The 14,673-nt window shown below is 47.6% G+C and overlaps 2 protein-coding genes across 2 annotated transcripts; both read left to right on the top strand.

Annotated features, from left to right (window-relative positions):
* Window positions 1-11: 11 nt before the first annotated feature.
* LOC135387723 (IQ motif and SEC7 domain-containing protein 1-like) lies at window positions 12-13,766 on the top strand. The gene is given in 17 exon segments (XM_064616821.1): window positions 12-355; window positions 5,836-5,850; window positions 5,852-6,035; window positions 7,641-7,680; window positions 7,683-7,942; window positions 9,080-9,238; window positions 9,296-9,513; window positions 10,875-10,957; window positions 11,037-11,149; window positions 11,151-11,244; window positions 11,314-11,471; window positions 11,557-11,682; window positions 11,747-11,846; window positions 11,929-12,050; window positions 12,121-12,295; window positions 13,278-13,330; window positions 13,394-13,766. Coding segments are annotated over 17 exon segments (2,391 nt in total). The 3' UTR covers window positions 13,541-13,766.
* LOC135387964 (uncharacterized) lies at window positions 2,527-3,717 on the top strand. The gene is made up of 3 exons (XM_064617208.1): window positions 2,527-2,788; window positions 2,842-2,899; window positions 3,340-3,717. The coding sequence occupies exons 1-3, from the start codon at window positions 2,641-2,643 to the stop codon at window positions 3,467-3,469; spliced, it is 336 nt and encodes a 111-aa protein (XP_064473278.1). The 5' UTR covers window positions 2,527-2,640; the 3' UTR covers window positions 3,470-3,717.
* Window positions 13,767-14,673: the final 907 nt, after the last annotated feature.

The following is a 14,673-nucleotide window of genomic DNA, read 5'->3' as shown; positions in this document are numbered from 1 at the left end:
ATTCAACATTCATGATACGAACTATAAATTGGACCTATCAAAAGCAGACGCAATCAATAAAAGCGCTGAGCAGCAGTATCGGTTCAATATGGCCGCTTGGAGCAGGTGATGGCGTTCAGCGTAACGTTGGTTATGTATCACAATTGAACAGAGGTGCTGGGGAAAACTTTGAACAACAGCTCGGAAAATGTGTTGGAGATAGGGAATCGCTGATTCGAGAGCAGTTTGGACGAATTGGTGAGCTAGAGCATGAAGTGGATGTATTGAAGCGTGAGCGTGATGCTCTACTGGAGGACGTCAACCAACTTCGCTTCCAGTTGGAAATGATGCAAGTTGAACGTCTCAGCGATGTCAGGTATACATATTTGGTACAGTTCAACACATCTGAATTCGTTTTGTTGTGGACATTGATGACCCACTACGAAGTACTCCCATAAATCACCTGTGTCTGCTACTCATGCATGCATGTCACTTGATCTGGATCTCGAGTGTTGGGTTGCTTTCCTTCCGCCCCCTTTCGAACATCTACGTTACGTCTGATCTACATCAGGCTAGCCTGGCACGTCCTGAGACGGGAGAGAAAGTGATGAGGAAACTAACAAAACAAAGACAAAGGAAGAAGTTTTATTTCTGGAGAAACGACTGGGAGCAACAAGATATGAGGGGAAAACAAAGGGATAATTACCGTACTAACCTGTTCTCAATGTCAGCTGTACGGAAATGCAACGGTTGTAAGTGCATGCAGTGCAATGATGAAACCTCGCTTCCCCCCCCCCCCCCTACCATGGTTACGATTGCTTGCATAACCCGAAACGATACAAGCTAATTACCTTGTAGCTCATAGGTGGACCATTACATTTTATCTATGCTACAGTTAAAGGCTTTCTTCCCATCATATTTAGATAAAACCATCCCCCAGCCAGCACTATGTCACTACGCTACTACACTGTCTGCAATGCTGCACTACTGACAGCTACTTCCTGTTCACAGACCTTAACGAAAAAAAAAAAAAATGCATAAGAATCATAATCCACTCTTATGAAGGTATGTTACGCTATCCTTGAGATCCACATTCCGATAACACGGTACCACATATCTTGCAAGATCTATTTCTGCCTCTGCACATATTAGTAGCTGGCATGCAGCAGCAGGGCATCTTTATGTGTACGTAGAGCTGTAGCTGTATTGCACCACTTTCTTGGGGTGAGTTGGACCCTGAGTTTGTTTTCAGGGATGCATGGATGGAGGAGTGGGGTTAGGAGAGGATCAGGAGGGCATGGGACATTCCTCACAACAAGACCTTCAAACATTCTTTTTCTGAAATAACATCATACACAGCAGCGCTGTTTTAACTCACCAGGCACCTTGAGTTGTAATATTGGCTGGAAGACCTTTATTGGAAAGTAAATTTTGACTGTCACCATGTATTGCATTTATGGGGGTTGTTGGTTTGTAAAAAAAAATATGAGAAGGGAAAACGCAGAGACACACTCAACTACATGCATGTCACGATACTGGATGACCACAAAAACTTTTTCTCGTCTTCTGCTCATGCAAGACAGACATGGGAGCACAGACTCGGACAAAACGCAGAGTCGCCAAACTTCATTTCCTTGGACAAGGAAAACAATTCCGATAAGCATGCCAGAACCGGAATGGACCTTAAATGAAGCTTTTCTGTCATATTATCTATCCCATGCATTCCTTGCCCGAGTCCACTAGCACTTGTCAGGCAGGAATTCCCCTCCCTCACCCCTCCTGCCCAAGACCATCTGCTCTCCGAGGAGCGCCCCCCCCCCCCCCCTCCCCTCTTCCCCTGCGGTTGATATTAGCTACGGTTCTTGATAGATGTTTCTCAATGTCATGCATGGCACTACTTTCCCCTCGACGAACAAGTGAAACAAGTCTGGTACATAATAGCACAGAGAGAATTTTTTCTTCCCGACCAGTCAGGAAGTGGTCAAGTGAACTACTTCCTCGCTCCATCAGCCGACACAGTACATCGGCTCACAGTCGTAGGGTTTTTAGTTTTGTTTGCGTGTGTTTTTAAAACAAAACTTGTGATAAATCTTAACGCCAAATTGAATGCAAACTGCGCGAAATTAGTTGCAATTTGTCCGCGCTGCTGGCCGCGGAAAATAGCGGACGAAAAAATAAAAATAACGGAGCAGACGGCTTCCAGTCGAACGTCCCTTCTGACGTATGAGGTCACGTGTCCTCCTCGCCCGAAGCGGTCTTTCTTCCTGCCGTAGTTGCGCGTTGGTCCGGGTGTAATATGGAGCCGTCCAAGCGGAGGTTAGCGGTGCTTTTTGCGCTAGTACCGTTATTCGGCCTTCGATCGTCGACGTATGCCACTTGGACCGCGGTTTGGACGCGCTGACGGCCCCGATAATGTTCAGCGGCGACGAACCGCTGCTCGTACAAGAAGCCCAGCTTCGACGCGACCGCGGTCCTCGGAGCTTTCTGCATCCGTTCAGTCCGTACGGAAGACCCGTGCTCTGGGTTAGCAGGTGAGAGATTTGGAACCCCCATTGTCAAAGCGTTCTGGAAATGATGTTTTGGTCAGAAATGTCCACTTGGCCCGCTTGTTTGGCGGCGACCCCGTTTTTCCGTGGACCGTGAACGGGCGAAAGTGGGACGATGAACGACCCGATTTTTTCGGCCGTGCCGCGCGTGGTGGATCCCCGCGCGTGGCACCCGGGCCCCGTGGGCCCCCGATGTGGCTGCTCGAAGTGGATGCGGTGCTGTGGCGGGACCCTGCTGGCCCCGGAGGCTCCCGCGGGGCCCGGTTAGTGTACCCTCGCGAGAGTACCCCCGCCTGAGTGTGTCTCTGTGTTTCAGGCCCTCCCGACGGGGCTCTCGAGACGCCTTCCTACATCAAGTTTCCCACAGTCGACGAGTAAGCAGGCACGCGTGTTGGCGTTGCGTGATAGTGAATACACTAGACGATGACAGCGCTATATATATACCTAGAATGACACGCATTTTAAGTTGTGCCTCATGCATCGGTACGACGGATAACTCGATTAGTATCCCGCGAAACGAAAGTAGCTCCATATTCACCGAGAGGGAGCGGATAACGCTTAAAACGAAAAAAATACAAAATAAAAACACTGGTGAGGGCACACTATTATTGGGGAAAAAAAAGGGGGGGGGGGGACATGTCCCATGATCAGCCCCACTCAAAGATTGGTGGAGAGACAAATTTATTCTAACACATCCCAAACCGTCTCGTGCTGCTGCTCACAAACACACACTAATACACCTGCTCGACTTTTCAATTGGATGCGATGCATAGCTGAATTGCACGGAGCAATTTTATTGTGTGTCCCGTACCAGGACGTACCTGTGGCAGAATATCGGACCATCTGACTCACTGAAGTTATCCCGTGCTCTCAAGCGTACCTGCTTCTGCACACTGGTCAATGAGCGCGACGAGACGTTTTGTAGCCCCCCGCACAGGAAGTGAGCATCCGCATACTAAATGCGAGCAACACTGGAAATAGAGCATCAGTTAGAAAGCTCCGCGCCATCAGATTATGCCAGTGAACTTGGTGTTGACCTTCCAAGACGCAATCCTTTCTGTGCGCTTGTGCTCCGTGCGAGGCACTGGTCCTTCTGGTTCAGTTTAAATATACAGAAGGTTTGTGTGGTTTCGTGGTAATAGGTTTGTTAACTGGACTGTTGCTGCTTTTGGGAATGTAAAAATATTCAAATAGTGTGTGACGAATGTTTGTGTCCTTTGTGGTGCATTTTTAAAATTAAAAGAATTTGAGAATGATTAAGGCCGCTTGTATTATACTGATTGGAACTGTGGACATTCTTTCCTGAACAGTATTATTATTATTAATTTATTTATTTATTTTTTTCGTGCTTGTCTTAGCAGTTTGTTACTCTAAGCCTAAGTAGCAGGGTTTGTAGCAAATGTTCATGAAGTTATCATCAACTCTCGTTATGTTTGTTAAGTTCATTGCTGAAAGCCCTGTGAGTGAAGCACTCGTTCTGTGTTAGCACTTAGTTGAGCCGTTTGTTGTGTTAGCTTCTTACTAAGCGGACATTTTTACAGTATACGCAGGGTTTCTCATTTCTGGCAATTCCAGTGCTCTTTTAAGACCTCCAGAAATGTGGCAATAATGAGCATAAAACCAGATAACAGGACAGCTTCTCCTTTTCACCTGTTTTATCACTCCCTATGTTGTAACACCTCAATAGAATATGTCACAAGAAATGCGAAACTCCTATATATAAATCGTGCATTCACTGTGCAACTGTATACAGTAGCAATGTGAACCCAAACCAGAAATATAAGCGAGACTTTATTGCCCCATGATAACACCGCCAGTAGCTTTCGGTTCTTGCTCCGTGGAACGTCGTATACAAAACAGGGATACAGGTATTACCTGCTTGTGTGTGCCCGATAACTAGGACCGAAAATTTGGGCACTAAAAACGATGGAAATAGGCATGCATTTGGGCCCTCAAAAATACCAAAATAGGCAATAAAATGCAAAAATAGGCACGTGAATCCGGTGCGCTTTTTAGTTTTGTTGGTGTTTCAGAATGTCCCAATCAAGGGAAAACTTGCTCGTTTAAAGGCTACGGTACCATACGAGCCTTGACGTCTGGTACACGAATGCTGAGGCGACATGGAAGATCTTGACAAGGCTCAGAGAAGTCGCGTCTTTTGATGAACTGTACATGAACTGCTTCTAGCAAACCAAGGTACTGAAGGAAACCCAACGCAAAAAAGAAACAAAAGGCGCAACAACACGCAGGAAAAAAACGCAAGATGCAGGACTCAGCATGAGCCTGGAAGGGCACTCGCACTTACACCTCTAAAAAAAAGGCTGTTACGGCGTAAACTAACAGGCAAAAAATGGGAGAAGTCTAGCACTCGCGTGAATAAGATAAGTATTTAAAGTGATTAAAACATTTATTTTACTGAAAAACAAGCTTTCGAACGGAGTCCACCCTTCATCAGGTGTGATACGTTGAACTGTTATGGCACCAAAAAATGTTTAAAATGTCTACAATTCAACAGAGGCAGGCAACCCAGAAATTTAGGCCTTTATAGGCATTTCTAGGCAAATGCCTAAAATCCGGGCCCTCTGATAATACTTACATCAATCCCAAAGCAAGATGGATGCGCACGGTGTGCATACTTTTTATTTCCAAACTGCATCATCTCGATGAACAAAACTTTGCACGCCGCGTCTGCACGTCCTCAACGTGCCCAGTAGTGAATGAGTGTCGTCTGATTAAGCTGATCTGTCCTTCGATCTGATATTAGTGCTGAACTCGATTTTTTCCTTTTTAATGAAGAGTGCACCCTGGCTGTTTAAAAGGCCGCTCTCCAACCGACAAAAGCATGAGAGGGTTGAGGGTGGTGCTCCGGCCCTCCACTGATGGCGCCACGCGTCCTTAATCGCATTTTTCAAATTCGCGCGCATTTTCTACCTCGGGCCGTAAACTTTACGGAACCACCCTCGTGTGTGGTATATTTTCTCCCGAAACTGAAGCATTATTTAATTAGTTTTTCATTGAACAAAAGTATCATATTCTGCTTCAAAACATTTTTCACTAGAAGTGTTTTTTTTTTTCCTGGCTTTTTAAACCGAGCATTTGTAAGATTTGTGGATTCGTAGAACCTTCCTTGGATTCGGATTCGGATTCGAAAAATTTTGGATTCGTCCAATCTCTGATAGCCAGCCCATCTGAGGTAATACCTAAAGAAGGAATGGGTTGTATGTAGGAAAAAGTATGTGGCGGGATGCATGGCAACGCTAGACGATTAACAAATAAATGATTCTAAAACTTTTTCCGGACATGAATGCAGCCAGGTGTCGGAGCGGGATGCTGACGTCGCCCTGCGGGCAGGGCTGCGGGCCGGGGCCACCCATCAGGCAGCTGCGGTCAAACTCCGAAGATGGGGGTCTCGGACGGCACCCCGGCGAAGATGAGGCAGCACTAAAGCGGGCCAGGCCCGCAGTGACCTGCAGACAGTACGAGCTCTCGCAGGACCTGCTTGACAAACAGGTTGGTTGTGGCGAATGTTTGTGCTCTGTGAGTGGTGATGTCCATGTGATCAACTAGTTGATTTGATGCGTATAGCGAGCCTTTGATGACGCTTTGACGCATTGACGTCTTCTTGTGTGGCCTCCTAAAGTAGGGGTGTGACATTGTAATGTACCCTGAAGATGTTCTGCTTGTGTGACACGTGAAAGATACAGTGGCCTTCGTTACTTTAAGCCTCAGGGGAGCAGATTTTTGTGTCCGATAAAATAGCACGTAGGCAGGCGAGCTGGTGGACGAAATCTATCGAACAAAAAAAGGCTGAGCCTACGCAACGCAGAGGACTAGAAACACAAACTCTGAGTTTAGTATTTTAGATCGGAAGCATTCTTTAGCCTTTCCTCTATGCATACCTGATTATAATTAGGGATACACGTAAAACATTTGGTAAAAGGCCTGCTAAGAAGTTTTTTGGCTCAGGACTACAATTCGCAAGACTACAACTAGATAGGTTTTCGAGAGAAAGTTACCCTGTGTGGCTGCTGAGTCTATATAGGAGTCCTCTAAACACTTTTTTCAATGTCAGCCAAAGCGAGCAATTCCTTATGAGACTCTTCTTCAGCAGACAGATGGAGCAAATGTATGACTTAGATGAAAGCACCAACTTGAATTCAGCAACATTTTAATATATTGGGGCAATGGCTAGCAAGCAAAAATTTTAAATCTGTTTTAATTAGCCGAAAGCATAAATATTGCAGTTTGAAATTAACGAGAGCCTGCTGTACCTCTACACCTTCCTTACAGGATGTCTTGATATGGTTAAGGTACAGCCTGGGACAAAAGTTTATGGATCATTGCGATGTGCATTGTTCTATTGGAATGGCACCCAGGCAGCAAACAGGAGCAGACACACAGATTGAGAGATTGATAGCAGAGCCGGGTCACTACTCTCTTAATCCATTTTTTTCCCGATACAGTCAACCCTCGATTTATGAACACCCTCGGTTCCCGGAAAAATCGTTCATAAATCGAGGGATTTATAAATAGAAAATTCCGTTAAGTCAGTACTATCGGCTGACGAAACAGTATTTGTGAGTTGAATTGTGTTTATAATGCAATATATTGTGTAATGTCGCTTGTCGACCAGGCCTTCTGCTATACACTTGGTCGTCCCTAATGCGTCCCCAGAAAACCCGTTTGTAGTTCGAATATCGAGGGGTTAAAAACCGAGGGTTCAATACCCGAAAAAAGATTCGTCCGTTCCGGCATCATTCATAAGACCACGGAATAATCCATTTGAACTATTCTGTCGACCTCGGAAACCATCCGTTCATAAATTGAGGGCAAAACGCTGAGCAACTCCTAGTTGGTTCCCAGAAATTCCATTCATTATTCGGATATCGAGGTTCTAAAGCGAGGGGAAAATGCATGTAAAGAGTTTGGTTCCTCGTGCTCCTGTTCATAAAACGAGGGAATTCATAAATCGAAGGTTCATAAATCGAGGGTTGACTGTATTTAGCACGGGGCCCACTGTGATAAAGAAATACACCAGTGTCGCTGTTCCATAAACTTTGTCAAAGGGCGTACAACGCATGATAGAATTAACGGAGCGCGGACTGTGTTGTGCAGGTTGAGATGCTCGAGCGCAAGTACGGTGGGATGCGCGCCCGCATGCGGCGCTGACGATTCAGCGAGCCTTCCGCAGCCACTGCATGCAGAAGCGATTCCTGGACATTGCCAGCGCCTCAAAGGCGACGGCCGCCGTGCCCACTACCTGGGCCCCTTACAGCCCGCTACTAGTCAGTTGTCCCCAAACAGTGCCCGGGGAACCCTGCGGGCAGGCCTCCGCCTCAGTCCTCTCCTGGATGGAAGAAACACGGTACGAGAAAGAAACGCTATTCTTGCTGCACAGAGGGTGGAAGGGCTCCTGTGTGTGTGTGCTCTGCAAAGGGAGCCTGTCAAACATGTTGTTTTGCTCATAATAATTAATAATAATAAATAATAAATTAAAAATAATAAATTAATAATAAATTAAAATAATAATAAATAATTAAAATAATAAATTAAGTTAATAAATGTTGTTTTGCTCATAGTTCGGAGTTGTAATTCTGAGTACCACTACGGCCTAATCTTGCGAGTCTTCAGAGTCCTACCAAAGTTATGTTTCTGAAATCCTCTTGCCTCACTTTACGTTCCTGCAAAATATTTGGCTCTACGTGATGCGAAAGCTAGAGATCTTCAAAAATTGACAGAAATGCACAATGTGCATGAACAGGATTGAAATTTTGCATGTAAAATTCTTGAGGTACCTTCTTTTCATGGACTAAATAAAATAAATGCTGTTTTCTGAGTCCAGAGTGGCACTTCAAAAGATAGCGCCGAAAGCCCCCATATAGATTTCATTTTTGGCTGCAGCAGGTTGTGCAACAGCTAACATGATAATCATAAACACAAACGTAAATTGATGATAATCCTCATACTGCACATTTTGCTTTGGGAGCTGTGCCGTTGATGTCGTTTGCTACGACAAGTGTGACCAGTTCGGCCTTTCAAAAATTTTAACTGGCCAATCATGGAGAAGCCTGGGCCCGCATGTAGCTCCCTAGTGGATCATTCACGCGGTTCCCTTTACACGGATTGTTGATTTTGAAATGGTTGATGACCCCTTATTTTATCTTCACCTGTGTGTTTTTTCCTTCCCTCTGTGTGTATATATTTGTGTTCTGTAAAGTAAAGTTTTCAGCTCTGTCTGAGACTTCGTGTTGTGTCTGTCCCATCGTGTTCCCTAGTTTTGGGGGGGTTTCATTATGCATCTACAGAGCTGTCACACATCGAGCAACTGTTCAGAAATGGCCTACTCATGCACGATGGCAGGTTGATTCATACGATTACATTTTCACATATCGAATAACAGGGATATATTCGCGACCACTAAATTTCGCGAGCTCCCCAATCTCCCCGAACTCGCCTCCTGTTTGAAAAATTCGTAAAAATGAGGGGCTTTTACAGTATTCTGGATGACTTCATTGCCATGCGAGGCTGACACGCGTAAACGTTGATCTATGTAGTTGCAGGAAGGATCCTCGGAAGATTCTGTAAGCGAGGAACAGAAGCGTCTGAGCCAGGCATCCGAGCACAGCAGTGAGGACGGGCCGGGCTACGGACCCTCGGACGTCCTGCTGCTCTACCCGCAGCCCCCTTGTGGGGCGATGGACCCAGCGTCGAAGGTGCGCCCGTTTTTTAACTCCCCGTCGACTCTTCCCACAATGCCTCTGGGTGCGCAGGTGTGCGAGCAGGTGCGGAAGCGACAGTACAGAGTGGGACTGAACCTGTTCAACAAGAAACCCGAGCGGGGCATCCGCTATCTGGTGGAGAGAGGGTTCCTGGAGGCGTGCCCACGGGCGGTGGCCTGTTTCCTGTTGTCGCGCAAGGGACTGTCGAAGCTGCGCATTGGGGAGTATCTGGGCACGCTGGCTGCTCCCTTCAACATGCGTGTCCTCGAGTGAGTTTCTTCCACGTGTCTCCAGGTGGCGAAGCCTTGAAGTGCCTGACATGACACCCCCTGACTGACGCCACCTAGATACGTAAAGCCCGCTTAATGGCCCGTTTCACTCCTTCAAACGTAGACGTACAAAAGTCTGGCTTTCTGTGGCTAACAGTGGATGCCCATGCGACTGACGGTGGCTTGTCTGAATGCTCCATACCTATGGCAGCACCACCTAGGTACAGAAAGCCTGGCCGCTCGTTGACGTAACGTAACAATTAAGAGTCAGCCAATCAGGATCGTGTTTTCAAGGGCCGTAGCCAATCACGAACGTGGCTTTCAGCAGTCATGGCCGTGGAGAAGAACCGCCGTCGTCTGCGAGTTGCGATTGAGCGAAGTAGTGAACCATGTAGCGAAGGCGGGAGAGGAGGCAATGAGCTGGCCTTCTGTACCTAGGTGGCATCGCCTACGGCCACTGAGAAGCACTACGTCACTTCATTTAATCGATCGGGCTTTGTTCGCTCTGAGTGACCTGGTCCTCACTCATTTTATTTCATTTTATTTCGTACGATAGACCAGTGGCGCTTGTAGGCTCGAGACTCAAAACGTAAATGCTGTCATGAACAACACATATTTCCACGAGGTATTGAAAAAACGACAACAACAATATTTGATAGTTTTCGTCTCACCAAAACGTTGGTGAAGTCGTCACGTGCACTAGCGTGTCTCCTAGCAACAGTATCAGCACCTGTGTGTGTGTCTCTTAGGGCATCGGTGGTATACGTTGACACAGTGTTGCTAGGTGGGAGGCCTTTTTGCCAAACCTCTCTAAATTTGAAATCAATTTAATGTCACTTCCGCACCACATACGGAAACAGTATTTTGTGAAAATACGTTGTGAGACGCATAGACTGATGCGACATAAATCGTGCGGGATTCCGTAGACATGATATTCAGTCTGCAGTGGCGTCTTAAAGGCACCGTAAAGCAGTAGTAGCAAATTATGGGCAACACTGTGCCGAAATACTCGCCAAATGCGCATTGCTCCCCAAGTATGGCGGAAGACTACGTTGCATGCTGACAACGCTGGGTCAGAAAAGTTTGCTATGTGTTGGTTATGTAGCCATCAGGACCAGCAAGTGGCTCTCGAACCTAGATCACTGTTGCTTGATGCATTGGTTGGTTAGTTATAGTTAGTTATTTAGTCCCTGAAACCTAAACCCTTTTGAGTCAGGGCGGGCACTTATGCAAGCACCTCATTGGGGATTATTTGCCACCAGGCGTCACTTGTTGCGTTTGGTTTACAAGCTGTTAAACTGTGAAAAGGTACCATAGTTGCCTAATCATCAGAACTTTTTGTCTCCATCCCACTTGTACAGGTGCTTTGTGCAAGAACTGGACTTTTCAGGAATGCAGGTTGACCTAGCACTGCGGAAGTTTCAAAGCTACTTCATCTTGCCCGTGGGTACCATGGCCTTTGCTGCGCACGCCATAGTCTCTGGCGGTGAATAAATCGTGCTGCAAACTTTTCCGTCGCAGGGGCGAGGCACAGAAGATTGAACGTCTGGTAGAAGTGTTCAGTCGGCAGTACGTGCGCTGCAACGCGGATGTCGTGGGGAAACTGCGCAGCCCGGACACGGTGTTTGTGCTGGCATTTCTCTGTTGTGCTGCTGAACACGGACTTACACACGCCCAGCGTCAAGGCAGACAGACGCATGAAGCTGGAGGATTATGTCAAGAACTTGAGAGGTAACCTCGTGATGGGACGTTCCTCTCAGACATTAAAAAAAAAAATTTTGCGTTGGCCCGCTGCGTTAGGAGTGGACGAAGGTCAAGATCTGGACCGAGGCATGCTGGTCGGCATCTACGAGCGAATCAAGGCCCACCAGCTCAAGCCCGGCTCTGACCATGTCAGCCAGGTGCTGAAGGTGCACCACACCATCGTGGAAAGAGACCTGTAGGTTCCCTCTCTACCCGTTACCATTCCACCCGTTCTCTACCGTCATCACAAGCTGTGGTACAACTGCTCACCTCACCTCACCTCACCACTTTCGTTTGCAGAACTTGGCAGTGCCTCACCGACGACTGGTGTGTTACTGTCGCCTCTATGAGGTGTACGACATCAACAAGAAAGAGAGGCCCGGGGTGCATCAGCGAGAGGTCTTCCTCTTCAACGACCTCATCCTGGTGAGCGCTCTTTCCCAGAGTGGCGGACATTGTGCATCGATAAAATGTCGTGACCTTTCTGCAGGTGACGAAAATATTCAGTAAAAAGAAGAACAGCGTGCGGTACACCTTCCGTCAGTCGTTGCCCCTGTGTGGAATGAGCGTCGCCCTCTTCGAAGCTCCTCGTGAGTCTCTCGTCGCCGTGTCCTCTTCCTGGTTTCGTTAGGTTAGAGCTCAACCTATGTAAACCCGTTCTCTTTCTGATAGATTACCCTCATGGCATCGGCTTGAGTCAACGCGTAGATGAGAAGGTGCTGATGACGTTCAACGCGCGCAACGAGCACGACCGGTACAAGTTTGTCGAGGATCTGAAGGAATCCATCCTGGAGGTGAGACAGTTCACATAGTAACTGTCAAACACGTGGCCGCTACAGAGGTTGAAAAATGTTTTTGTACCAGATGGAGGAGATGGAGAACCTGCGCATAGAGGGGGAACTGGAAAAGCAGCAGCCCAAATTCAACCGGCTGGGCATGACGACTGAGAATGGAGCGACACGGCCTCCCGCTGCGAGACTCTCTCCGGGTCTCAAGCGCTCCGCCCTCTCAAACTCCCTGCTCGACCTGCATGACCCACGTGAGTGGCTCTCTCTGACGTCTGGGTGGGTGGATGGGTGGGAGTAGTACTGGGGACACAAGTAGAAATATGAGGTTGTAGATGGATGACACCAATCAGTGAGTTCATGACAGAGGAAGTAACAAAAAATAAGGGTCTAGACCAGAGCCGTAGCGAGGTTAGCAGAACGGGGTAAATCTGAAATGAAAACACTTATTTGCACTGCCGAGATCGTAAATTCAAAATTTCTTCGTTCCCGCTTCATCCTTTCCAACCGACCTGCCAGGGCCAGCCGTTCGGTGCCCCCTCTGGCGAGGGCGCCCGGGGCGTCTGCCCCTCTCGCCCCCCCCATCTCTACGGCTCTGGTCCAGACATTTTTTTCCATGGGAGCAGGAGTAGTGCTTGGGACAGAGTGGGAGCGGAAGTAGGAAATCAGAGCTTGCAGACGGATGGCACAAATCAATGAGTTCACGACAGAGGAAGTAACGAAAATAAGGGTGCAGGCATATTTTCCCTTTTTTTTTTCCCTCAGAAGTGGGAGTGGTACTGGGGACGGAGTAAGAACGGAAGTGGAAATACAAGCTTGTAGATGTATGGCACAAACTGACGAGTTAATGAGAGAGGGGCTAATGAGGAATAAAGGTCCAGGCATTCCTCCTGTTCTCTTCTCTGAGTAGTACTGGAAACAGAGTGGGAACAGAAGTAGAAATACGAGCTTTTAAGTGGATGGGACAAATCATTGAGGTCATGATGGAGAAAGTAATGAGGAATACACACAGTGCACATGATCGAGCAATGATTCATGCAACTGCTTTTTTTTATCAGTACCAGTGTTGCAGAGTTGTCACTCCGGAGTTGGAATGATTCCGGAATTGAATTGGAATGGGATACCGGAAACTGTCGTAGGAATGGAATGGAATTAGGCTTTTCCCACTGGTCCATCCTCGGTTTTCTTGTTGTTGCCGGTTTGACAGGAAGCTTTATCTTTTTTTTTTTCCTGCAGAGGCAGGAATGCCCATCCGACGGGGCAGTGCGGGTTCCCTGGACAGCGGCATGGTGAGTGATGGGGGTCGGGACGTGGCCTCTTCTGGGAGCTAACTGTGTGCCCCAATGGCGCAGTCAGTCTCCTTCCAGTCATCGGCAGCCAGCACCGTGAGCAGGGCCTCTTCCTCGGGGGCCACCCCGGGGCCCGGCGTCACCGTCGAACCCAACCAAAGAGCTGCGGGGTTCCTGGGAGCCCTGTTTGCGAGGCGCGGTCGCTCCTGAGGCCGCCGCTTCTCTTCTTGTATATATTGCACGAGTTTTAACTTAATGGATGACAGCTGTGTACAGTGCACCTCCCCTGTAAATAACTTTTTTCTAGTATGGACAGATTTTAATATATATTACCTACAAACACCGGGATGTCCGGTCCCACAGTCATTGACGTAGTTTTGTGAAAGAGCACCTCCTTTTTAGTTGATGCGAGCAATAAAAAAAAATGTGCCAGTTATGATGAAAGTATGTGGTGTCGATGGTGCAAGAAGGGTGTAAACATGGTCACTCATGGTGGTGCCTTGCAGCACATTTCGTCCTATTCCTCATGCAGAGGGCCTTGTGTTTTTTGTTTGCTTGGTTTTTTGAGCTGGGGTTTACCGTAATTTCACACGTATAAGCAGTGGCGTAGCCAGACCTCCAAGGCAGGGGGGGCTCTATACGAAAACCCGCCCCACTCCCTCCCTCCCGCTGATCCTGGGTGCGACAACACACAATACTTGTGCACACCGCAGCATGAGGTTGGAAAAAAAAAACACGAAAATAATTGATTTCGACATTCACAATACGATTATACTGTGATGTCCAATGAGGTGGTGTCACAAGGATGGTGGAAGGATTTTGAAAGGCTCATACTTTGGAAGCCATTCAAGTGTGCCTCTTACATAAACGCCATGAACAGTAAAAACTTTCGCGATCGTCACACTGGTCCCCCCCATATTTTCTCCTCGGATTTGCACGATTTGCGTGGGTCGGTCAGTGGCAGGTGGGGGGGGGGGCTCGGGCCCTCCCTAGCCCCCTCGTGGCTACGCCACTGCGTATCAGCCGGAGGGTGCGTTTTTAGGAATGTTTTGAAAATTTTCTGGCAGATAAGCCGCGGGCAATACGAGACAACTGATACAAAGGAGACCATAGAGAAGGCCATAAAACCTGTGGTCCATACTCCGGGGTGGGCATAGTGTACAACAAAGGAGGTCAGCTCTATAGAGTTCTAGATCGGATTGTGCCCTTGATGTTATTCATCCTCAAGGTGTGGGACGAACACAGATGAAGACCTACGGAACTGGGTAAGGTGCAGTGAGGCAGTAACAAACAATGTGGCATGTTATATGTAGGGACATCTTAGAAATCTGTTTCAACTGGGG

The sequence above is a fragment of the Ornithodoros turicata genome, chromosome 3 (genome assembly GCF_037126465.1).
Source record: "Ornithodoros turicata isolate Travis chromosome 3, ASM3712646v1, whole genome shotgun sequence".
Lineage (NCBI taxonomy): Eukaryota > Metazoa > Arthropoda > Arachnida > Ixodida > Argasidae > Ornithodoros > Ornithodoros turicata.
The sequence above is the reverse complement of the archived record's forward strand: the minus strand, read 5'-3'. Positions and strand labels throughout refer to the sequence as shown.